Source organism: Catharus ustulatus, chromosome 3 (assembly GCF_009819885.2).
Source record: "Catharus ustulatus isolate bCatUst1 chromosome 3, bCatUst1.pri.v2, whole genome shotgun sequence".
NCBI classification, from domain to species: Eukaryota; Metazoa; Chordata; class Aves; order Passeriformes; family Turdidae; genus Catharus; species Catharus ustulatus.
In genome coordinates, this window is record NC_046223.1 from 62,643,731 (window position 1) to 62,670,979 (window position 27,249).

Consider the following 27,249-nt stretch of genomic DNA (forward strand, 5'->3'; position numbering starts at 1 on the left):
AATTTCTGAACAGTTTCATCCATTAATAAGAGATTATTATCTATTTTTTATATATGGTCCTTTTTTTCAGTGAAAATATAGCAACTTAATACTGGTACAAGACAATATACACCATAACCACAAGTACTGTACTGAGGTGTACAGAAACAAGTCAAATATATGGAAATTTAGCATACTCTTAAGAAATGCCTAGGGTACAGTAAATTCACGAATACATGCCGCACTGAATATAAGCCACGTCTCTGGGTGTTGGCAAATATTTTGTTTTTTGTCCATAAATAAGCTGCACCCGAGTATAAGCCGCTCTGTCGTTCGCAGCAAGGACCCGCACGCAACAAAGTTACCAAATAGTAACAGAACCGCGGCAGGGCGGAGTTTACTGGCTTGGCTCGGACTGTGCAGGCTCGGCCCACTCGGGGCTGCCGATGGGGCCAGGTGGCCCAGCCCGGCACTGCCGCTCGGCGGGGCCGCTGGGGGCCAGCAGCCACTGCCACTGGGCTCGGTCACCACGGCCCGGCGCTGCCCCGTGGTGGCAGGCAGGGACGGAGCCCCCCTCACTCCCGCGGCGGCGGGCGGGGATGGAGCACCCCGCCTCCTCCCCGAGCTGCGGCAATGGTGGCGCCGGGCCCCTACCGCCTCCCCAGGCCGCGGCAGTGGCAGCGCGGGGCCCCCCCCCGTCTCTCCCCCGGGCTGCGGCAGAGGAGGGAAGGAGAGAGCTCTCCCTCCTCTCTCCCCGCCCCCCCGTGCTGCCTGCAGGTAGCCAGGCTCCACCCATGGCGCAACAGAGTAACAATTTGTAACAATCACGAAATGTCGACTTTGCAGCTGCTCGGCTCGGCACTCTGCCTGGCACTTCTGAGGTTGTAAATGTCTGAAAATTATTCACATATTAGCCGCTCCTGAGTATTAGCCGCATTTCCGGTTTGTGAGCAAAATCTTAGTCAAAATGGTGTGGCTTGTATTCGTGAAATTACTGTAACTGCAGCTGAGGGCATGGACAAAGATATTACTGGCATTACTTTTTACTGTTGATGCCTTTTCTACATCTTATGCATTTGAAAACACATCTACTACTTTCACTCAAGCGGAGTTCAGATTTTAGAAAATTATTTTGCAATAGAAACAAGATACTGAATACATGTTAGGAGAGGATCAATCTAAAAATAGGAACTATAAAAGCAGCATCAATATTGTAACTCACAAACTCAAAAACAATTTTTTTTTTCCGAAACAGTGTAGCATCTGTATGAGTAAAAAATAAGAAACCAACTCAAATTTCTTAGTCTGCAATTGAATACATTTCAATTTTGACTACAGTAATTTCACGACTATAAGGTGCACCCTTTTGAGTAAAATTTTCCCCTGAACCCAGAAGTGCCCCTTATAGTCCAGTGCGCCTTATCTGATGTACAAAGTTGCAAAATTTGCAAACCCAAAGGTGCGAGCCACAATGGGGGGCGGTGCCGCGGGAGTGCCGAGTCACGAGCGAAGGCAGGAGCGGGTGGCCACGGCCAGCAGGAGCTGCAAAGGGAGGGAGGGAGCTGCCCCCTGCCCCGGCACGGGGAGGGCACCTGGGGCTGCATTTAAAGGTTACAGCAATGTTTGCAAACTGCCAGTAATTCGTTACTTTGTTAGACGTGGCTCAGCTACTCACTGCAAAAAAAAAAAAAGGGTGAGCCCTGAGCCCAGCCGCGAGTGGGGAGCAGGAACGCCCAGCCCCCAGCCAGCGCTGGCCGCGCGGGTTGAAAGGCACCACCCGGTCCCCGGTCCCAGCCCCCGCCGGCCGTGCTGGCTGAGGGGGACTGCCCGGTCCCCGGTCCCAGCCCCTGGTTCTAGCCCCTGCCGGCCGCACGGGCTGAGAAGCACCACCCAGCCCCCCACTCCCAGCCCCCAGCGTCTGCGTGGGCTGAGAGGCACCACCCAGGCCCCGGTCAGCAGCAGCCACACAGGGTGAGAGGGGGCAGGCAGTGCAGCGCCGCCCTGAACTGCAGCAACACCGAAGTGTGAGCCATGGCCACCCTGAACAGTAGTAGCCGTGAGCCTGGCCTCACCAGCTGGCACCGGGTGGGAGTGTCGGGCCCCACCCACGGGGAGGGTGCTTGGGGTTGCATTTAAAAGTTACACCAATCTGTTAAAATGTTTCCAATTTGAGCACATGCCAGTAAACGCCATGATGGGGGATTCCATTACTAATTCGTTACTTTGTTGCGCGCAGCACGGATCTTCGCCGCAAAAAAAAAGGTGCGCCTTATAGTCCGGTGCGCCTTATATGATCTACAAAGTTGCGAAATTTGCCAAGTCCCGGGGGGTGCGCCTTATGGTCATGAAATTACTGTACTTCCAAAATTCAGAACCTCTGTCCTCTTAGCATTGACATTATCAGAGTCTAAATCTAGCTATGAGAGGAACACATTTTATAGACCATTTCTAAGTTTTTCTTCCCTTTCTTCTCTGTGAACCACTAAGGCTCCACCAAACAGGACAAGCACAATGTTATGAAGCAAACTAGCATGCAAACATTGGGAAATACTAGAGTTCAATGTTCGAAGTATCACCAGCCTGAGGCAAGCTCAGCAAAGTACACTGGGGGAGGTTCCAAGGGACCTGAGGCATGCATTTAAAAAGGGACACAGTGTAAGCATTGAAGTGTTATGGCAACAAGTGAACAAAAAAATACTGTCAAGGCACTTGTTCCTGTTTATTTTTCTTCTTTACATGGTAAATACGCACTTTGAACTTCCACTTGACTGTAGAAAAATAAAGGCTAGTGAACATGCTTATACAAGTTTTGTCTTTACTACCACAGTTTGTTTTTCCTTTTTTTTTATATACAGTTATCTTGCTGCTATCACAATAAAGTTATGAGATTAAGCATTTAAAGGAGCAGAACTGAAATATCACCTTCACTGCAGTATTGTTATCACCACTATAATAGCAGTGATAGAAATAATTATCGCAGAATGTGAAGGAGATAGGTTACTTAATTCCACCATAACTCTGCTCCCTGATAGTCCTCTGTTTCAGCCTTAACCATAGAGCAGACAAAAAAAAATTTTTTTAAAGGACATCATGACTGAGAACCTTCAACTCTATTGTTCTCACCAACAGTTCTTGCCAAAGTCTCTCAACCTCCAATTTTCACCTTTGAACATGGAAATACCATGTGGCGTGCAATGGAACATAGCAGATGTGCAACTATATTACTTCTTTAAATAATAAATCAATAGTCATTACCAATATTGTTTTATCAACCATCTGGTCACACTGATTGCTTCACAAATGCTTCTGGCTGAAAAGAACCAAGCAACACCAAGGTCTGTGTTTGATATAAAGAATCTAGATAAACGTTTTGGAAATACTGTTATTAGGTGTCGTTCTCACTACTACAATCAGATTAATTCCCTTCAAATACAGGGCTAATATCCTTCAACTCTTCTATATTTAAGTGTCAAGGTAGGGCATTCTCAGCAACTGAAAATAACATCTGAAAGTCACAGGACAATCAAAGACTCTTTCTCTTACTCACTACAAGGAAATATTTACTGAATCCTGAGATTTCATCTTTTCATTGTCACTGTATAACCCAAAGTCTAATAAACTGCAGAAAAATCCTTTGTGGCAGCATCTTCTGACAACAGATTCTGCCCGCTAAGAGGGAATGATTTCTTTTCCCTTAAAGTTTACATACCTTCTGCACCATCAGAAATTATAATTTTTTTTAATCAACCTTGACAGAGCACCTCTATATGATGACAGAAAGGGAGACAACTGTGTATTTCAATTATGATTTTAAAGGGTGGGAAATAAATTCACCACCTGACTCTCCATTTTTAAGCTTTCAGAAAGCTACATTTTAGAAAAACTCAATGATTCCCAGAATACTGCAGGGGGTAAGGGGGGAGGCCAGGAATAGGGAGGGTCTTTTTGCCTTCTTAGTATAAGGAAGTACAGTAATTTCACAACTATAAGGCGCACCATTTTGGCCCAAATCTGGAAGTGCAACTTACAGTTCGCTGCACCTTATATATGGACAAAGGTCAGAAATTTGCCAACCCCAAAGTGCGAGTCATGAGCCACAGGAGGAGCCAGCAGGGTTGCAGCAGCCGGGTGGAGGGGGGCCCACGGGGTCACTGGGCCACGGCTGCCAGGTGGAGGCAGTGCCACAGCCAGCAACTGCGCAGGGGGAGCCAGCGGTGGATCCTTGCCGAAAAAAAAAAAAAAAAAAAAAAAAAATGCACCTTTTAGTCCAGTGCACCTTATATATAGGCAAGAGTTTGGAAATTTGCTGACACCTGGAAGTGCACCTTAGAGTCGTGAGATTACTGTACTTTCCTACCAGATTAAATAGGTTTTTCTTCCACTCTTCATTGCATGTGACTTTCAATATCTGCTTGCCTGAAAGAATTAACTGATACTGAATTAAAAACAGAACAATTTTTTTAACCTAAACATTTATTTTCTCTTAGCCTATATAAAACACTCTAAATTCACATATATTCAAAGAACGCTGTTTCCTACTGTAACCTCCAATTTTACTTCTACAAAACTGGGTCATTTTTCTATGAAAATATATACATTTTCCTAACATGTTGCAGTGATAATCCAGTGCACCTGAAATTTTCAAGCTTTGAAACAAGTGCAAGAAGAGGGAAGATTTCAATGGATCAAAATACATACACAACATTCGCAAATTCAAGTATTTATGAAGATAAATCTTTCAGTATGCCTCAGAAAATAAAATTACAACACCGAAGGCTAATGTTCAGAGCCTTACATTTATCTAGTCATCAAGGTAAAGAGGCTGTGAAACAAATTCCAGCGTAGAAGAAACATTTCAATTAAAAAGGTGCAAGCCGGATGTAAACATCAGAGGCTCCTGTGTAAGTAAAATAAAAAAAAAAACCGCTATGGTAACCCCCTAACTTAGTTTTCGAACTAATGAGCATCTGATGAAACAAAGAAACTACATTCTTATACAGTGTTTAAAGATGAAAACAAAATAAGCCTTCATATTTACCTGAAAACACCAGATGCCTAGCACCAGTTATTAACCCTTTCATAGATGGCGCTTTCTTACTCAGTGCAAAAAAATTTTAATCACTATTAAAACAAGAAACAGCAGTTCAGTAAAAGATAACAAATAACTCATTAAGTGAACTAATCTTTTTTATTTTTCTGGAACGGGGATACGCAGAAGAACATTAGTTTTTGTTTGAATTATTGTATTGGGAAGCTTTAGATTTTATATTTATTTGGAGACTGAAACATTTGTCTTACAAAGATAAGCTGAAGGATCCGGGCCTGTTCAGCCTCAAGAAGAGATGACACAGAGGCACCCTCATTGATGCATGTAAATATCTGAAGGGCCAATGCCAAGAGTATGAACCAGGCTCTTCTCACTGGTGCTGAGCATTAGGACAAGAGGCAAAAGGCAGAAACTGATGCATAGGAGATCGTACCAAACATGAGGAAGAATTTCTTTACTGTGCAGTGGCTGCACTGGAATAAATTACCCAGAGAGGTTAAATCTACCTTACTAAAGTTCTTCAAAAACTCTCTGGAGGCAATTCTGTGGCACATGCTCTAGGGATCACTGTGCTTAAGCACAGTTTGCACCAGATGACCCACTGGGGTCCCTTCCATTCTTCCCCATTCCATGATACTGTGAAAACAGCTTTGCTAGAAGTCTACCTCAGCCACTGTGATAGCTAGAAAAACAGTGTGTCTCTATACCACTGTGAGCTTCATATGGAAACCAGAATGCTAGGAATCTTTCATGCTTAGAGAAAATTCTTTGAGAGTTCCTTGTTTTTGCTCATTTGGAAGCTGTCATTGTGCAATTTTCCATTAGCTCACTCAACAAAATTACCTTTTGCAAATAATCCTTGGCCTATAGATTACTTGTTCCCATTTGACTTAAACTTGCACTGGTTACATAGATCTAATGATAAATCACATTGGGTTGTTTGTTGTTGTTTGGTTGACTTTGTTGTGCTTTGTTGGTTCTAATTCTGTGGCTGGTCAAAATAGTATTACTGGTCCAAATAGGAATAGTATTAAACGACAAAAGTATTTGGCTCAGAATGTACATCTCTGAAAATATGCTAATGAATCAGGTAATTGACTACATGTTCACTGAAAGAACACAAGGAGAACATATTCTGATTTTTCTAAGATGACAACTTAGACAACTTTTAACTTCAGACAGTATTGTAGATGCACATTTGACATTGGCACTGGCTTGCCAACCATGTTCCTTGTGCACTTGATCAGATTTTCAGGGTGTACCCCAGAACAGCATGCCTAAGTAGCTCATGGGGTTTAAAGCAAAAGCACTTTATTTACATTTCATAACTGCCAGTCTTGCAAGATGACCACAATACCTGTTCCAGGAGAGTAATGTGTTCTGTGAATCAAAGATAAATTATATACAAATGTAGCTCCACTGAAAGACTAGGAGCCAAATACCACCAGCAACACAACTGCAAGTACAGTACATTCACGAATACAAGCCGCACGGACTATAAGCCACATCTCTGGGTGCTGGTAAACATTTTGTTCTTTGTCCATAAATAAGCCGCACCGAGTACAAGCCACTCTGTCGTTCGCAGCGAGGACCCGCATGCAACAAAGTTGCCAAATAGTAACAGAATTGCGGCATGGCGGGGGGTTTACTGGCTCGGCTAAGGCTGTGCAGGTTCGGCCCGCTCGGGGCTGCTGACGGGGCCAGGTGGCCCAGCTCGGTGGGGCCGCTCGGGGCTGGCTGCCGCCTCTGGGCTCGCTCACCCCGGCTCGGCGCTGCCGCGTGGTGGCAGGTGGGGACAGAGCATCCCCTGCTCCTGCCACAGTGGCAGAGGGCAGGGGCGGAGCCTGCCTGCTCTTGCCGTGGCAGGTGGGGACAGGAGCCCCACGCTTACCCCACGGGCCACGGGGATGGCAGCATGGAGCCCCAGCCTCCTCCCCGAGCCATGGGGATCTCAGCACAGAGCCCCCCACCTGAAGGAGAGAACTCCCCTGCCTCCCCCCTACCCCGCACTGCTGGCGCTGAGCTGGCCCCACCCGTCGCACAACACAGTAACCAATTAGTAACAATTGCAAAATCCTGGGTTTTACTGGCAGGTGCTTGGCTCGGCACCCCGGCTGGCACTTCTGGGGTTGTAAACGTCAGAAAATTATTCACATATTAGCCGCTCCTGAGTATAAGCCACATTTCCAATGTGGGAACAAAATTTTAGTCAAAATGGTGCAGCTTGTATTCGTTAAATTATTGTAAATATGATATTGGTAGAAGTGTTATTTTTCATGTTACAGGTTAGACAAAACATGCAAATTAACCTGGGTTAATTCTCTGTAAATGCTACATACTTCATAATGCAGCCTTCAGCTACTTAGACAGCTGAAACTTGTGGTTTACTTATGAGAAGAGTATTGTTAAAAATATAAGATAACTAGTCCACATGGAATTATACTCTTCCAATTACTCTAAGGGTTAATAATCAGGTTTTTCATTTCAAGCTGTTTTCCCTCTATTACAGATTAATAGCTACCTATAGGAGGCAAGATTAATTTAGGGTTTATCCCATGCCTTTCATAGAATATGCCTGCATCTAGCAACTCCCCTTGGCCAAGTGAAGTGGAACAGATGCATTCCTCCCTTCAAAGTCACATTTGTCTCTACAGAAACCTCATATCGGATGTAGGTAACATAGTAAGTCAAAGATAGAGCACATCAGGCCCAAATAAATATTGTCAATTGCACACTTAAAATCAGAATTAAGTTGCACTCAATTCAATAGGCTTTAAGCCAATGTTTCAGTCATGGATATATACCAGCATGACAAATACAGTTCTTGGCTGTTTAGGTCAGTCAGGGAAGAACAGAGACTGACTGGTTTAACCATGACAGCAGAGTACTGGAATCAATATCTGCCTGTGAGAGAATTGGATAGACTATTAAATGGAACAATGTTATATTAATTACAGTAATTTCATGATTATAAGCCGCACCATTTTGACTAAAATTTTGGTCCAAACCTGAAGTGCAGCTTATAATCAGGTGCGGCTTATATACGGACAAAGAACAAAGAGTTGCTGTTTTAGTTTGGAGGACAGGTGTCTGCTGAGAAATGCAGAAGCTTCTCTTTGAAATAGAGAATGTAAACCCCTTCCCTCCAACCTATTATAATTTTGAAATCAAGGGGCTTTCAGGCAAAAATACTGGAATTAAGAATAACAGTTCTTTACTAGGGAAATTAAAATAGAAATACAGTACTACAAAGAAACAAACTCCAAACCCTGAGAGAGTCAGTACAACCTGACACCCCGTCAGGCAGTGTTGGTAGCAGTCCCATTAAATGGTGGCTGCATCCTCCTGCAGTGACAGATGTGATTCAGTTGGAGCAGTGCTCCTGTAGAAGGTGCAGTTTCCCTCCGGAGGTCCAGCGGTGATGTGGAGAAATCCGGTTTTCCTCTGGAGTCCAGTGGAGAAAGGGGCTGCCTCAGTGTCCAAAAACCTCTGTTTTTATCTTGGTAAGAAATGTTGGGCTCTTCCCCCTGGCTGTAGCAACTTCCAATGGGATGCAGTAATTTTATCTGTCCCACAGTGGGACTCAGTGGGCCATTAGCAGAAAATGACTCACTGGAGGAAGGATGGGTTGTGAAAAGATAAAGAACAATGCCCTGCCTGGTTTCAATGGATGAGCCATTAGCAGAATATCTCCCATGGAGATAAGGATCACTGCCCCCACCCTCAACAGATGGTGATAGAATAGATACCTTTTATCACACTCTGTATTGTAACCCAAGACAGTTGCCAACACCCGGATGTGCAGCTTATAATTGTGAAATTACTGTACTACTTTTGCATTTGCAGACAGTCTCCCAAAGAAAGTATAAAATTTCCTTGCAAATGATAAATTTCTAACTCATGTTCTGATCACTCTTACAAAAGCACCCAGCTGGAACCAGTTAAGAAATACAGTGCATGTATAAGCACTATTTCTTTTAATATCACTTTCTGTTCCTGCTAGATTTTACAAGAACAAATACCCATGCAAATGATACAAGCACAACTACAAATACAAAATACTTGCAACTTTTCCTACAATTGAAAATTATTTCCCATATGATAACTCTTGATAATCTGAGACTCTTATATTCAAGGTAATATCTTTAAGTGTATCAACAGGGTATTTTCACTGAAAGCTGAAGTTTTCAATTTTTGAAATAGGCATTGGAAATTTTTTGAGAATATAAACAAACAATGCATATCTATATCCAGGACTCAAAAATAACTTAACAATTCTGCATGTGAATATTACTTCACATTTAAGGGAACAGAAGTAGTTTTGCAGTTATTTATAGAAAAATAATTAAAAAGTGGGACAGAAAAAATAACAGGAACAAATATTAAGTCTAGAATTTCATTTTGTAACTTTCATTTATAGCAAGTGTTGGAAAAAAATCGTGAAAAGAGTTGGAATGTGGTACACATGGCTTTCCCTCTCATTTGAGGTGACTGAAAATGCTGCATTTTCACCTACAGGTGTTACATTTGCCTTACTCTTTTAACCACAGATTCTCATTCTTAAGCCCACCACATCTTTTCCACACCCTCAGTTAGAACAAATGACTGGTCCATGATTCAAGTGCCTGGACTTAGGCTCAAAAGCAGAGGCCTCTGAAAGAAGGAGTAATAGGCATAAAAAGGGCAGAGAGTCTGATCTTAAGGAATTAAATTAGATTCTGACTAAAATCATTACCATTTGACATCCTGGTTTACACACAGGGATTGAAAATGCACCTAATGTTTTATGACTTCAGAGTTCATGATTTTTCTGAGTATTCTCACCTTTGTTCACAAAGGGAACGTATTTTAAGCATGTGAAGTCATCTGACAGTACTAACTGCTTACCTGATTAAACTCCTTTTACTTCTTGATTTACTTGGTAGAATATTCTTATTAGACTGAACCTTGTGTGCATTTATACAGGACCATGTAGGATGAGCTTTAAAAATTTGTACATAGATCGTCTCCACATTATTCAGTTGTGCCAGAACACTCTGTCTACTGAAGGCAGATTTGCCAATTAACCAAAGAGATTTTTTTCTGCTGTGTTCTGTATGTAACACCATCTGATCTTACCTCTCCATTTTCCAGAGGATGGATTTTGGAATAATACGAAGTGCATATGACTTCGTCATCTTTTACATAGGATGGGGTTCCAGGCCGGGGATGGATATTGTAGCGTGTCAGGCACTCGCTGTCCGTGATAGCATAGTACTGCCAGGGCTGATAGTCCACACCATCCAGTGAACGCTCCAATATCCAGTTCCCAGGACGAGGGGAGTTAGCTGCCTTCACAATAACATATGCAATCTGGAAAACCTGAAAAATACAAGAATTGTTAAAATACAGTTAAACACACAATAAGAACTTACAGTAAATTCACGAATACAAGTCGCACTGAGTATAAGCCGCATCGCCGGGTGTTGGCAAACATTTTGTTTTTTGTCCATAAATAAGCCGCACCCAAGTATAAGCCGTTCTGTGTTCGCAGCGAGGACCCGCGTGCAACAAAGTTGCCAATTAGTAACAGAACCGCGGCAGGGCAGGGTTTACTGGCTCGGCTCAGGTCATGAGGGCTCGGGGCTGCCAACAGGGTTGGGTGGCCCAGCTCGGCGCTGCCGCTCGGCAGAGCTGCTAGGGGCCGGCCGCCGCCACCGCTGGGCTCAGTCACCCTGGCCCGGCGCTGCCCCGCGGTGGCAGGGGGGGCACAGAGCCCACCGGCACCTGCGGCGGTCATGGGAGCCGGGGATGTAGCCTGCCTGCTCCTGCGGTAGCGGCACGCAGGGACGAGAGCACCCCGAGCCGCAGGGGCCAGCAGGAGAGAGCTACCCGCCTTTCCCCGAGCCACAGGGCCAAGTGGAGAGAGTTGTCCCTGCTTCCCCCGAGCTGCAGGGCCAAGCGGAGAGAGCTGCCCCGCCTTCCCCACCCCCTGTGCTGCCTGCACAGAGCAGCTCCACCCACGGTGCAACAGAGTATATCAATTTGTAACAACCGCGTAAATGCCGGGTTTTACTGGCAGGAGCTCGACTTTGCAGTTTGCGCTGACTTGGTTTGCACTCCCAGGGTTGAAAATGTCAGAAAATTATCCACATATTGGCCGCACCTGAATATTAGCCACTTTCACGGTATGAGAGCAAAATTTTGGTCAAAACAGTGCGGCTTGTATTAGTGAAATTACTGTAATTGCAACTTCTTCATACCTAGCAAAATAAAAACAGTAAATACACTAACACTTGACTTTCTTTTTCCTCCCCCGGAAATGCAATATGGCCTTGGACTGCATGGAAACTCTAGAACTACAGAAACCAATTATCCATTAACACCTCTGGAAAAAAAAAATTAGTTGCATTAGGCCAACAGATACTCCGAAAATAGAATTACAAAGCACTCTAAGTTTCACATAGCTTAGTAGACAATTGCTAAACTGCCATTTCAGCTAAATGTCTGCAAAGTTTTTTTACAAGTATTTTCAATTTGTAGGAATGGGATTGTTTCTTTATGTGCATTTACACATAAAGTCATACACTTTCCACAACATTTAAGAGTTGACAACTCTATCTCCGTTAAAAAAAAACATCGTTTTAGGCTATTGAAAGGTAATCACATCATGTTGAAATCACTCTATAAAACATTGTTTCAATCACACAACTCAGTACTATGACCATGAATAAGCTTTACAGGACAGAGACACATCAAATATCACTACAAACAGAATGCAAGCATATAATCAATGCTCATTATAGTCCATTTTACCTGCCTGTTCAATTGATTTATCAAGGCTTATTTCTGTGTACATGCTTGCTGTGTGCCACAAATAGATTTGCAATTGCAGAATGACACAGTGACACAGGTCTGGTTTGGTTTTTAACCTACTAATATGCTACAGCAGTAGAACTGAAGTCAAGGAAAAGACACAGCTGTTTTTATTAGAAAAGCAGAACACATATCAAGTTAATATTTTTAAGATGCAGTGCTGCATGTCTGCACATGAGGATGCCAGAGGGTATCATGGCAGTGTTGATTTAATAATGAAAGCTTTTTTTATTGGACAGTCACTGCAAGATAGAAGTGCAAGATCCAGGCTTGGTCCACACCAAATCTCTTGCAAATGCTTAGACAATCAGTAAAGCTACTGAAAGAATACCGACAGTAAACAATGAAAGAAACAGTGAGAAGATTAGAAATTGTTTTTACTACCCACCAGTATTACTGTAAAATAGAAAATGTGTAAAGTGGCAGAGTACAGCAAGTACTCCTGAACACTTGATGGAGACAAAATGTTTGTCTCCAATTATCATTCCTGCCTTCTGTGCAGATACTGAGAATATGGTAAGAGCTGCAATCACTTCAGTCAGGAAAGTAAATCACTAGCAGCCAAAGTTTTTCAGTGGAATAAGAAGTGGATGAGCCTGTATTTATTTCAATCTGAAGAATATGCCTGTAACTGTACCTTCTCAAAGGGTTGTCTCAATCTTTTTCTTCAATAGCATTAAATAAACACCCCAGAGAATTAAAAAAACCCTGTGTTTTATTCCACAGTTCCAACAGGAATCATAAAACCACTCATCCCCTTTCAGAAATCCCCTTTCCTCTCTCAAACACTTTTACAGCTATATTCCACTGTGGTCATAAACAATTATAGTTTAACTATCATGGATCAGCATCAATAATACTCTTTATAATAATCAGAGACAAGCAAAACACTAATACATCTCTCTAAACTGCTCACCCCTCAGTTAAGTTCTTTGAAATGTAAGAAACACAGAATGGAGATTTCAGTCCACAGTACTTTTAAATACTTCTTTTTAAATTATACATAGGCAATTTACCTCAAGTTCTCAGCATAAGACTGTTCCATATATGTTGAATGGATAACAACTGAGGTTAAACACATTATTAGGGCTTGTACTGTAGAAGATGTGTGGGTTAGGACATATCTCACAATAAAATCATAACCATAGGTGTGTGTACATATAGTTTTATTCTTGAAAGTCTTAAAATTCGCAAAACTTCACAAAAGACTCACTGTTAAATGCAGCATAAAAAGCATTTAGCTCTGCCAAACATCTTGGATGCACTGTAACCAACAGGAAGTCTTTCTGTATGCTTGCTTTGAAATACTAGGCTGTGTGGGAGAGTGAAACTTTTTGCAGTGACTTTTCATATTGAAGCCCTCTTCCAATAACATCTCCTGCATATTTTGCTAAGAATGTGTTTGAAGCCTTGTTTCTTGCCTTCAGATACCTCACTGCTTGACTGCAATTTAATATATACCTTTGGCTTCTATTATTTTTAGCATACTCTGCAAATGAAACTGCAAAACACAACCAACCAGTTGAGAGCAAACAAAATGTTACATATCACAGTGGAATGGATTTAATTTCTCTTAATCTAAATATGACAAGAAAAAGAACTTCTTAATGTAAATAAAAGAACACACATGAAGAACTGGTTTTAACTACTATTCAGCAACAGTTTTCTACCTGATCCAGACTACTGCTGTCCCAGTCGCTAAGACAGCGCTGAGATATCTTCAGCCCACTAACTTCCTAGACAGAGAAACAGACCTGGAATTACCAGTGTTTTTAAATATCAGTAGACTGTTACTGCTAACTACAGACAAGATGCATTAAAAGCATCATGCATCAGAAACATGGCCTGGTTAATATTATCCTTGGTCTTTCTAGGACTAGGCTGAAGACAGTACAGGATGTTAATCCATGCTTTTTAAAAATACCTTCCCTTTGGGGGACAGCTAGAGCTTCAGTATGACAAGAGGATGATTGCCCCAGCTCACTCAGCTACACCAGGCACCACGAGCTCACCACAGTGCTATGAGGCAGAGAGCAATCATGATGCACGTCATTTTTACTGTGCTTTCTCAGCAAGTTGGCAATGACAACAGACTAAAATTAATGGCAGTTGTATGATTATTCTCAAAGCAAATCAATGTAATGGAAACAATACTGAATTTCCAATTAGCTGGAAAACTGTCCTTCTCCAGATAAGTCACTCTTGTGTTATTATGGAGTTGTTCAGCAAATAAAAAACCAGCACTTAGTGGCATGAGAAAACTATTAAAGTCAAATGCAACATTGTTGAAACAAATGTGACAAAACTCAACCAAAAAAAGTGCCATGGTTCAGTATTCTGAAGCCAACCTTCATAGTACATTGTAACACTGAACTTCTACTCCCCAGGGGCGATGGATGGAGCACACCTGGCTCACTTTCCAGATAACATCAATAAACCAACACATGCTAATTGACACAGTAACTGCAGAGTCTTAGAGCACATCTGGACCTGTACAAGTCCAATAGAATGCAGCCTAGACACCCAAGCTTGCTTATACAAATGGCAAAATGGAGCAATATCAAGCTGCCTGGTAGCATGCAAAAGACATTAAGACAGCTACCAAAGCACAGCTGGTGCTTTTTTCTACTTGTTCTGCTCATGTGACCGTAGCAGTATAATTATGGGAGTGGGAAGAAAACAGTCTAAATAGTCCTTTAAACCTTTCCCAAATTATAGGCAACATAATCCTCAAGACGAAAAACAAAATGAGTCTCTGGTCTCATTTTCACTGGTAATTGTCTCCACAGTTAGAACTATGAAGCACACGTCGTAGGAACACTTCCATAAGTTACAGCACTGCACCATCCTGTGATTGCCTCATAAGACATAGAAAAGTGCATCCTACTATACAGGATCATTTGCTACACTAATATTATCCAGATAGAGCTGAAGTGAATCATTAATCTACATAGGGTTAACTACTGAAGTAAGAAATCTCATTGTGTCCGACTCCTACTTGCATTTCCATTTAAAAAAAATCCTTTGGTTAGAAAGTATTCATGCAAATCAGAGTGTCAGCAGAGAAAAAAAAAATGGTACCACACAATTCTACAGAATTATTACCATTTCATTTTCTCAAGAGAATAATTTATTAGGTCTAATGGAGGCTTCCATCAACCTGGTGTGAACTCTGTATCTACTTGTTTACTGCATTTATATTATGTTGCTGATAATTATTGCAGTTCAGTTCCAAGTAAACATGGTATTCTTTCATCAAGAAGAGTGCAGAACTTAGGCAAGGACTTGTTTCCTTACAAGCCAGCATAAATACTGCTATTTTACCATGACATGGATTTACTGAAGCGGTTACTTCAAAGTGCTGATAAAGGCAGAAAAAGCACTGCAGACACCTCTTGTCCCAGTGTGAAATCCATCCAGATGAGTCAAGGTTACCTCAGAAGACCCTGAGGTTACAGGATCGTATTAGCTACAAGGGGGTCCACCTCATTAATAGAGGCAGGCGGAAGCCTACACAGAATTCATTATGGGATGTGTTAAAGGGATTGCATGCAGGGATGAGACTTACAATGGAACCATTTAGGGGAAGGAAAAGAGCTAAAGAAAGGATCAAGGTGGATCAAGCAGGACCAAGTGCAAAATAGAGGGAAAAGGAGATGAAAGGAACTGGTTGACTACAACTAAATGGCTGATCAGCATGTTTATCCTGACCTCGATTGCTGAAATCTACCCTATTTCCCCACTAAATCCTGTTTCTAAATATCTTCTTTAGGTGTGGTCTCTCTTTTTAGTGGGTATACGTGACTAAGAGCTAACCTCAAGCTCCGTAAATAGAGACCTAAATACCAGCAACTGGAGCAGGGCTGTAAATCTCCAAGATCTTCAAAAGATGATCTAAGGCCAGCTACTGAAGCACTGCATGCCTTGGATGCATCCATAGAGGTATACACCCCTAGCAGACATTAATCCTGATCCGCTGGAGAGGAAGAAGAGGATGAAGAAGGCTCTTCTGTGTTTATGTTCATGTGGGTGCTGACAGGGCACTATTTATGTTACTCTGTCCAGTCATGCGTGCATTTCACTTTCTCAGGAGTACAAGCTCAGCCTTGCTACAGTCTGAATGTGAAAACAGTCACAGGAACCTGAACTTCTAAAACCACAGGTGACAAAGAACCAGAAATCACAAATGTAAACAGATTCTCAATGCAAAAATGTTCCTCAATCACTAACTTTTCTTGATGCTCACATATGACAACAATTGTTATATATGAGAACATCATGCATCTTAAATACCACATTTGTACTGTTTCTCATTTTGGATTAGCCTCGTCTAAGGGTTAGGACATGAAATGGACCAAATCCAACTCAAGAATTGAAGCAGAGATTGTGTGAGTTTTGCAAAGCAGTTCCTTGTGCTCTCAGAAGACAATTTATGAGGTGTGTAATATTTCAATTGAAAGACACCATTATGGATTATTGTTCGGGTCTACTATGCATGAAAGAGTAGACAGTTTTGATGCAAGAATTTATACAATTAGCTATTTAAAAACAACTAATCTACTCGGTTTACCCTTGCATCCAACTCAGACAGAAAAAAAAACCTTATTTAGAAATGGAGTGGTTTTCTAGATTCCTCAAATCAGCATTTAGCATGCATTTTTTTTCCTATCAGTGTCCAGAGAAACAGTGGCCATGATTTCAAGTATTCTGCTCACAGTTATAAATTCTGTAATTGAAAATTTTGGCATAGGTGGAAAAAAATATGCTTAGCAGGATTCCACTAATATCTGTTTAGAGAGCTGAACATCTCCCACCACACTGCAGTTTGCCTTTAATGACAATTTTGCTCCTATTCCTCTGAGGTGCTTCCAACCGCAAGGTTGCTACCAGATGGGGAATTTGGGCTGAACACACCCTTGATTCCAATACAGACTATTTTCCTAGTGTCGCAAGCAATTTTAGCAGGGCATCATCTGTCCAGAAAAATTGTAACTACAAAAACTTGCAGCTACAAATGTAATGCAAATTCAGATGTCTACAGCACTTCACGGAAAAAACGTGTGATTTTTATCACAGTCAACTTTGAAAAGCTTTAAGGTGGGTGCCTCCAAACCAAGCCATTTCAGTTACAAATTAATCCTTTCTAGTTGGGCAAAAATTCTCTTTTGTAGAATGCTCAGTCCCATTCACTTAATGCCTGCAGAACATGTGTTTAGAAAAAACCATAAATATACCTGAACCGAGAAAAAACTCGGCTTTCTCCCTTTCACGTATGTAACTGCTGAAGAGTCACAAGAACACTTTCTTCTCCATGAAGAAAAATACCTTGTACTAATACTGCTCAACTTTTGCTTGTGTTATAAGCATAACGTGTCAAAAAAAGCAAAGTCTACCAAAATAGTGCACTTTATACAATATCAAATGGTAATCAACAGGTGGACAAATAGAGTACTTTGAGACACATTAAACCAAATGGAAGGAGTCAGAACCTGTAAAATTTCTGTCAATGTCAACTTGGTTCTTTGCAATTTTCTCAATTACCAGCTGTTCAGCTGTTTGCAAGGGTCTCAAAAAAATAGCTGCTTTCTCTTGACTATTTTTGCTGATCATCATTGGCCTGGTGCATACCAGAAACAAGGGCTGAAGTTAATAATCTCTCTTCACAATAGTTTCAAATAATACCAGAAGGTAATTTCACTTCATTTTCTTAATTTTATCTCTTCTTTCCATGGAGAAAGACTACTTTGAGAAAAGGAAAACTGATGAAAATGCCAATATCCAAACCCTTCTTCCTAAAACCTGGACAAGAAAGTAAGACAGAAATAGTTGTTCCTCTATTTTAGTGCTTAAAATGCACACTTAAATTGTGTTAATTGTCTAGATCCAAGAACCGATGCTCAGTCTAGGTCCAGTAGCATTGTTGCTTCCTTCAGTGATGTTTCCATGCACTGTCCTCTCACCAGCTCTCACATGCTCATATCAAATGTGTACATTTTCATGTGCCTATCACAACAGAAGCACTACTTCACAACCATCATCAGCTGCAAAACTTACTTTATCAAGTAAGCTTCTTATTCATCATAAACTACTTAAAGACAACTCCTTCAATATCAATACTAAAATCTGCTCAAGACTGAGAATCCTATGAATCCCTTACTTATCACATCACCATTCTCCCGGGGTCCACAATTTTCATTAGAACCAAAACTGCTAAAAGTATAAAATCAGAACACAACCTCATTCATGTCAGAACCTATGTGTCACTGGATGCAAAGGAGAATAGCTCTCTTCCTTAAAGCCAAACTTATAGAAGTGGAATGTCCATGTATTACAGTCATCCAGCAAAAATATAAGGCAAGTAACCTCAAAAGGGAAATGTGCAAATTCTCAGCACTGTTCAAAATCTTCATTACTGTATATTATGAACTGAAGCTGAAAGGATTTGTTCACTTAGAAATCCTTCTGACTAAGTACAAAGCAATAAACTTATGGTCTGATTTAGTGGTGAGCTTAAAAAAACAGGCAAGATAATCCTATGGGTATTTATTGTTCATACAACTTCTCAACCCAGTTTACATCACTTTGTTTGGTGGTTATTACAATTCATCTTTCGATACAATAATGGGTTCTTAGCACTTCAGAATGCATTTAAGACAACTCTCCATATGTTATTGAATGACTCATGAAAAACTTTTATGCTGTGGCATAGTCAGCTTGAGTATCTTCACTAATATTTGTTTGTTAGAACACCTAGAAGCTTTGTGCAGCAGCCTCTCCAGGAATTATGGTTGGCAGAGAGGTGCAGTCTCAGACCTTAACTGCAGAAAAATAAAGTTTTATTTTTCTCAGGCTTTTTTCTGAGTGATATTAATGGGAAAAACTTTACTCTGAGACAAGAAGGGAGCCCTGGGTATCATCTGTTACTAGTGTGCACAAATTCTCTCCTTCCCGCAAACAGAAATCAAGATGGAAAGATACATCATCTAAAGTAAATTTGCTAATAGCATATAAAACAGGTAGTTCTTAAAAATGTTTACTGTAATGTCAAAATATTTATTACTGTTGTGTTTGTTTTCATAATAAATTTTTTCTAGGTATGTTCACAATAAATCCATACTGGTATATTTATGTGAAATTTCTTGGGTTTTGAATTTTTCAAATGCTTTCATTACAAGCTGACTGCAAGCCAAATATATTTGTTTTTAAAAGATTTTAAAATTAAAAACTAATTAACAAAAAATTAAAGACTAATTATTTTTTCAAAGAATATCAGAAAGGTAAATTATACTTTTTTCATCCTATATATATATATATATATCTGCTTAGTCCATTGCTAGCAAATTATAAAACTAAAGAACTAAAGGGAATCATTAAAATGTTAAAATGTTAAGATTCAAGTCTATGAAGGTAATGAAAAAGAAAATAAAAGAGTATTGCAACTCACATATCTGTCTAAATGTTAGCTATGGACTCTATTAAAACGGAACACCTAATTCCTTTCTTTTTCAAATTGATTCAACAGACATTTTCATGGTTTTAGTTGCACCTCTTTTTGGTTGTCACTTCAACAGTTTGTTTACCATTTAGGTGTAACTGAGCCAGAAAACTGGACTTAGTTTTGAGACAATTTGTTTTCTGAATTCTCAAATGTTTACATAACTTCAAAACATAACTTCATGAGCAATAAATAGTAAAAACAAATATTGAGGATGACAGCTCTATGCTGCAGAGCTTGAACTGTAGCTCACAGGCCAGTACTGCACACTTTTAGCTTTCACAATATTGAACCCAACACAGTGTTGCTCTCCCAAACTGAGAATAAAACCTCACACAGGCAAGCCAAATCAGAAAATTGATCTGGCAGAAACCACACCCCAGAAAAGAAAACAAGACATAGTTTTCAGTACCAAGGTACATCTGTTTTCCTGCACAGCAACATAAATGCCAGTGCCAGAACAAGAAGTACAGAAAACATATCCCTTTCACTACGGAGGGGAGGAGTGATCATCAGGGAGTTGCAGCATGATAGTCTCCAACTCTGCTTTTTTCACTTATTCTCTTTAAAGAAAGATTTTTGAAGACTAACAAAACCAACTGTCATCTGTTGGAGAAAAATCCAAGTTTGGACTAAACTTGATTTCTGTTAAACTACATTCTGGTTTGGGGGTGAAGAGAAGCTTTAAGCCTTTCCTTTATTAAAGCAGTTTCGAAAGCATTTTAAGCCCACAGTTACTCTTAAAAAAGAAAGAAAATATTAATTGAACAACTAAACAAAGTATTGCACACATATAGAAATTTAGCACAAACAGCACTTCATTTTACTGAATTGGTTCTTATCTTTCAAGACTAAACAATGTAGTTAACTTCCTCTTCCTTTCTTTAGCTGTTCTGGTATTTAATATCAGAAGTTATTCAACAGAAAACTAGCTAGAATCTCACCACCCCCACCATCCCACTTATGGAAAATACATTTGATATTCCAGAGAAGAGAAAATATAACATTGAACCAAATATTGCCCAATAATATGTATATCTCTACATGACCATGCAGCTAATGCATAAAGGCTATTTTAATATGGCTTTGTTGCTTAACACATTTTTATTCCTTAGCCACTGTCTGGTCAAGTGTCATGAGTTAAAATTTAAAAAAACTGCAGTTTTGTATTTAAAGAAGCAATGTTGTCAAATACAATCCAATTTACCTCCTATTTCACCATAGCTCTAAGACTACCTTCAGTCAATCCCTAAAGGATTAGTTGAACTGGGACCTTCTTGTGCGGCTCAACTGTATAAACAACTAATCAATGGGTTCTGATAGGAATCTGAAACCAGGTAACAGGGAAATTGTTCCAGAACCCAAAAATCTTGCAATAACTTTGATATGGTCAAGACCCAAAGGTCTGGTTATTTCTTCATTAAGAAAACTAAATCTGTATCCCTGCCAAATTAATTTAATTCATGAGTGTCTGCCACCAGTTTACTGTATGTCGTTCCTGTAATTCCTCCACAGTCTAAAGCAATTAAGAGAGTTACTAAACCCAGAAATTTCTGCCAGAATAGTAACTCTGGGTCCACCTGCATTCCACACACCTACAATTCACAAAATATTCCAGCATAATTTAAAAAATATGAAGTGTATCACAAAATGTCTAAATCCTAGCACAAGGATCTGAGCCGTATCAAGGCTATTGCTAACATCCTTGTTACCTAGAGTAGTTAGGAATTTGTTAATAAAAGTGTCCTGAAGTGTGTAGAAATCAGAAACAGATGGGTTGATCACTTCACCTCAAAATGCCAACTGGTATTCAGGTGAATTTGCCAATTTTCTTTAAAGATAATTCTACCAGTCTTCCACTTCACTATGAAATTAAGACCAATTGAGGCCTTGAGAATAGCACAGCTACAGGGAATACGTTGTCCCTGGATGCCTAAGCATTTCTGTTTTGCCAATTCCCTGCTCTGAAATCCTTGTAGAGAAAGCCTATTTTCAGTCCTGCTAAACATTGCAGTTGAGACCTGAAGTACCTCTCTTGCACTTGAGCTGCCCAAAACTCTAAAGGCAGAGCAGACAGACCCACCCCCAACCAGCAGGAATAATGAAACACAGTATTAGAAAAATTAGATTTTAGTTAAACTTAAATAATTGATTGATTGTCTGTCATCTTATGTTCGCTCAGCTGTGCTTACAATGGAAAAAGACTAAACTGCTAGGTAGGCCTGAAGAAGCACAAACAATTGCAACCAGAAACCCATTCTTTGAAAAACTGAAATATCCCCAGAAATCATTTGCATTGTCATTAATAGAAAAGGGTCGAAAGTTCAGGGCGAGGAAGACTCACCTTACTTCCTCCTTTTAGGACCCCTCCTCACACAAACGACCCCAGACTTAATTTAGGAAGCCATTTACGCATGCTTAATAGCCATTCAAGCTAATTACCATAGGAAGTAGGGAATAGGAGGGGCTGGTATTATGAATATGTATGTCTGAATCTTTTGCCAATAAATAGACTCTGTGATCACCTGTAATTTTGCAGTGCGTATTAGGGGGCTACCCCACACTGCTGCCCAGCACTGAATAAACATGCACTTTCTAACTTTAAATTGTTAGAGAGTCTTTTGTCCGTCACAGTTGAGTATTGGTACTAGACCAATACTCATATTTTGGTAAACCAATAAGAGTTGCAGAACAGCAGACAGCTTCTCTAGGCACCTAGCCCACCTGTGGGCCACTCCCTTCCAAACTCAGATCTACCAAGGCAGCTCAACCCATTACTCTAACCTCCATTTAAATTCATTTGACTAACTCAAACAAATCTATATTTTTGACCTCCTACACGCTTTCTGGATGAAAAGCGCCATAAAACAATTCTCACATTTACAGGTATGAATGGAGTTCTATAGTTTTCTTGTGATATAGATGAGACTTGTTATAATGGCTAAAAAGTGGGGAAAGGTGAAGAGTTAAGTGCAAATTACTTAAGAGGCTCAGAACCAAACAGTTCCAGTTTTCAACTCATATTTTAATAACATATGGAGTAAAGATTTTAAGCATACTTCAACATATTAGAAGCCTAGCACCCATTACAGATAAAAGCCCTTTGCAAGAATTAAGGCAAAACTCTATTGTTGAGAGAAAACAAAATACTACATTTTCCCCAACAGGACTGATAATGTTCAGACTTGTGCTAACATTAAGTATATGTTACTACTTCTAGTTTATTAGCTATTGCTAAGTAGCATACATCATTTTTATATGGTTTCCCTGCATAAAAGCGTAAAGAAAAACCTGTGGCCCCAAAAGGCCAAGCATTATATAAAGGAAGAAATTGTAATTTTCCTGATTTTTTCAGGAAATTTGGATTACTAAAAGCATTCCATGTACTAGCATAATTACCAGTAATAATGTAAGAACTAATGCATTTCTGCAATTTTCAGTCCATTACTTGTGGATTTGTCATTTGTTAGTTCTATCTCACAAAAGGAAGTTAAGCATTTTTTATACTTAAAGCAAGAATTCATCAACACAAACATAGCAATTACTGAATCTCCTAAAAGCCAAAGGTAAAGAATGAAATTTGCTTTAAATGAAGTTGCAGAGATAACTGGTGACCTTCACACTCATAGTGACTAATACACAAAAAAAAAGCTGAAAGAAATTTCATATGCTGCCAATTACTTTATTAACATATAATGCTCTGACTATGAAATTCCTGGATAAGCAAACAAAAAACTCCTAAGTCTTCAAGACACAAACAACACTTATTCCTTACTGAGCAGTCCAGAAGCCATGCAAATTGCAGTGGACCTTTCACTACATTTTGGGGAACAACACTTGTTCTGTTCCTGTACAGTGGTAAGTAAAATCACATGCATTCCTAACTACATGGGTTACTCAGATCATAAAGAGTGTGCAAGATAGCATTAGTGACACGGGGTCTTATCCCACCTCTCTGACGTCCACAGAAAACTCAACATTGCTTCTATTCCAGCCAATAACAAATGAATGGGCTTAAGAGATGGTACCAGCTTTATTGCTGCAGAAGGACTGCCAAGTTTCCTTTAAACAGTTAGTAATAGGACACGGGAAAGGAACAGGGTCAGACTCGATCCTTGTCTCATTTTTAAAAAATAGTAACAAAAAACCCCCAAACACAGTGCAGTACTCTCAGACTGCTGTCAGCTGGCACATGAAGAAGCCTTGTAAATACATTAGAACAGCCCATACTTTTTCTCACTGACCCTCTAGTTGCTAACTTTTAATATCTAAGAAAACTGAAAGCTTCCAGAAATTCATAAATTTGCTAATTTCTAATGATAATCCAGATAATGAAATAGAAGAATAAAACAGGAGTTGTAAGGCCCTAGTTTAGAAGGCCTGACCTAAACAACACATAACTAAAATTTCTAGGGTGATGGAAAGCAAGGATTGGAATTTAGTTCTAATGCCTGAGAGTAACTCACATATTAACAGATCAGAACCAAAAAGGCAAAACTCCTTGCAGTAAAAGCAAACCAGTAAATAATACTGAAAATATAAGAGACATGTTAAACCCCCCCGCCCCCCTAAACCTCTTTAATGCACAGGATCCTACTCTTGAACTTCTGTAAAAGCTTTAGCTTCCCAATTGAAAGAGAAATGGGCATTGAATACTTTTTGCACACATAATGCCAAAAACACAGATTAGGATTGTTTCTGCCATTAGCAATAAGGGCTCCGAAGTCAGAATGCTAAAACACTTACAGGATTCAAAGGCTGTTCCAGATATAAGAATCTCCACCCTCCAAGTACTTCAGTTTCACAGATAAAAGGCACTTACAACTGTGTGGCTTCCTAAATATATATATGAAATCACTTTTTTTTTATTTGGTACATTGTGTTACAATTAATAGGTCAGCCATATCCATATAAACAACAGAAAGTTATAGGAGAAATTGTTCATGTCTTCATATAGGAAAGTAACACAGAGCAAAAACTTATAATAATCCAGTTGATCTACCATGGAAGACAGCAAGCCCAGGAATAAATAAATCAAAGTCTACCTGTTGGAGGTCCAAAGTAATGGTCACATAATGATACTCAATTCCATTCTGGATACTAGGGCTTTGCCACCAAGTGTTCTTGCCATCAATTGCGTTTGTTATCGGGTGTCTTTCTGTTAGAACAAGAAAAATATATAAATAAATTTCAAAATTATTAAAACACTAAATTATTTTCAGATCTGAAATCTATGTTTTTTAAGACAATTACAGAACTAATGAGGCAAGACTTCAAAAATAAAAAATAATAAATCAATTTTTCCTTGTACTCATGGGTCTCTAGTCCTGCTTATTATTACTGATTTCATGTTAGTTGTTTGATTTTTGTTATGATCAAAAGAAGGTGATTCAGAACATCTAATTGCAGAAGGCTCTCCTGATGCTACAGAAAATGCAGGCATTTAAATCAAGTAAACTCTTCACGCACTCTTCCAAAGTTTCAAGTACTGCAAAGTCATCGAGCATTGCAACCAAAACTGTCCCAGTTAGGTCAAGGCAGACAGGGCTGGTATCACCACCAGCCCTTTATTCACAAGCTCTACATGCCTTCTTTTACAGACCTTTCTCTCATGCAACTCTGAGTCCTCTCACAGACGTCTCTGATAATTCTGACTCCTTCTCTTATTCACACTGCACTAATTCCTTGTCTTACAGGCAGTTCCACAGATCTGATTGCTTCTTTCACTCCCTCCGGCTGGCTTACCCCAAGCAGTCCCTTGCCCAGCTGCCTAACCCTGGCTGTCCCTCACACAACACCTCACCATGCCTGTCCATTACCTCTGCTCAGTCAGCAGCCTGCTGCTATTACTCCAGCAGACTCTTAGGCTCAAGCTCCAACAAGTGCCTGTAACTAGTGGTCTGCTATCCCACTCCTTTATATCCCCCAAACTGACTGGGCAGACACAGATGCTTCCACTCCTTGGCAATCAGTACAGCTGCAATTCATTGGGGAAGATTCCCTCCTGCACTATCCTTCCAGCCTAGCTCTCCACAAGAAACAACAAATCAGAAACCTGAGATTTGATGTGTAAGAAAAGCAGAGATTAAAGCAATACTGGTACTGGCATTTCTAAGACATTTCTAAGCACACATGCTAATAATTCAAGAAACAATACACAAATCATACAGACTAAGTGATTCACAAATCATTACAGAATATATTCCTCAACTGGAAAATTTTCTGAGTCACATACATGCATATAAGGTTGGTTTGGTTATAATCCATATCAAAGTCTAAGATGCTTTTATTTGCTACAGTGTCCCAAATGAATCCTAAATAAGGATACAAATTTATCTACAGAATTGAATTTCTCCTGAATTTCAAGATCTTCTATAAGAACTTCTTATCAAAGTTTGCTTACTTAGTACTCTAACAATATTTAGACTGAGAAAAATCACACTCAGTATTTGCAGGTTATTTTTTGTGTTTCTCTCCTGTACAAAATGGAGAATAACAAAATCAGAATTTTAAAAGGTACAAGGATTTATATCCTGAAGTCCCTAATTTTCCAGAGCAAACCTGTACATCATGAGGAAAATAACCCAAAGGAAATTCAAACAGGGTAAATTTCTTCTATGCAAGTTCTGTTTGCAAGAATATGAATCAGGAGAAAACTCTACCCCTCTTATATAAGAATGACTTCTGAATATCAGATTTTCTTGGTATAAAAGTGGAATATGATTCATTACTAGCTGGGCCTAGAATTGCAAATAACTACTTTGTGAACTGATTAATTTAGTTATTATTTAATTATTACTTAAATCAACCAAGCAGATTGATAGTCTTTGTATCTCTGGGTTTTTGTTGTATCAACCACTTGTGGAGAACAGGAGTCCTAGCTCGTTAAAGGAAGCCAGAATGCCTGAACATATTTAAAAGTAGAAAAAAAAAAAAAAGAAAGTGCTTTGTGGAATGAGTGAAGGCCTAAACCCTCAATATTGGAAATGCCAACAATTTCATTTAAATATTATTCAAGAGTATTAATGGGCAGCGACATTTACAAGTTAGAATTCTGGCACTACAACTGATAAAGCTATAGGTAGCTTTTTATTTATATTGAAGAGAAAAGCAAAGCACTCCCTATGCTTTACATACTGTCAGCTCCCACCGTTCTGATAATTTTCTCAAATCTTGACTTAAAAGAGTGACAGCAAAACTCAGCTGTAAATAATATTCAGGGCTTTTTGGTGATTGTCATAGAAGTTGTCTAAGTGGAAATTTTGATCTAAGTCTCTTCAGATGAAATTGATATAGAGGTAAATCATCAGAAGGAGGATTGGGAGATGAATTAACAATTAACTGCAATCACCATTATGAAAGTTTAATCATAATTAATTTGAAAATGGATTAATTGCTGGCATCTTTAGCTTATTTAAAAGGTAAGGGGGAAAAATACAAAATTCTTAAAAAGGACTGGATTTCAAATGCAGTTCAAGGACAATTTTTAAAAAGGACTGGATTTCAAATGCAGTTCAAGGACAATCTCCCTGATGGATGGCAAGAGGGAGAACTTAGACAGCGAGCCCATCAAACTGTGCGCTTTAATTTGGACTCACATGTGATTAACCAGGGAAATTTTTTTCATTTCCTACTACAGTAATTAAGGGGAGGCACTCCAGGCTCACACATTCCAGTGGGATCATTTAAAGTCTGGTTAAATTACATGGTTCTCCTATTAACAAGCTATCTCTGTTTAAACAAGGCACTTCCCTTTGCCAAATGAAGGTTTAAAGACCTTAAAAGGAGATGTGATTGTCACCAAAGACCAGATATTATGAATCTGGATTGATTCAAGTTTAGAAGAGAGTAGAAACAAGGGGAAACATAGATA

General features: G+C 39.7%; 1 protein-coding gene across 1 annotated transcript in view; it reads right to left on the reverse strand.

Annotated features, from left to right (window-relative positions):
* LAMA2 (laminin subunit alpha 2) overlaps window positions 1-27,249 on the reverse strand; it is a 290,666-nt gene that overhangs the window by 236,297 nt on the left and 27,120 nt on the right. The window contains exons 3-4 of the mRNA XM_033055719.1: window positions 24,422-24,534; window positions 10,145-10,387 (exon numbers count right to left, since the gene is read on the reverse strand). Of these exons, the coding sequence (XP_032911610.1) occupies window positions 10,145-10,387; window positions 24,422-24,534 (356 nt within the window). The remainder of the gene's footprint in view (window positions 1-10,144; window positions 10,388-24,421; window positions 24,535-27,249) is intronic.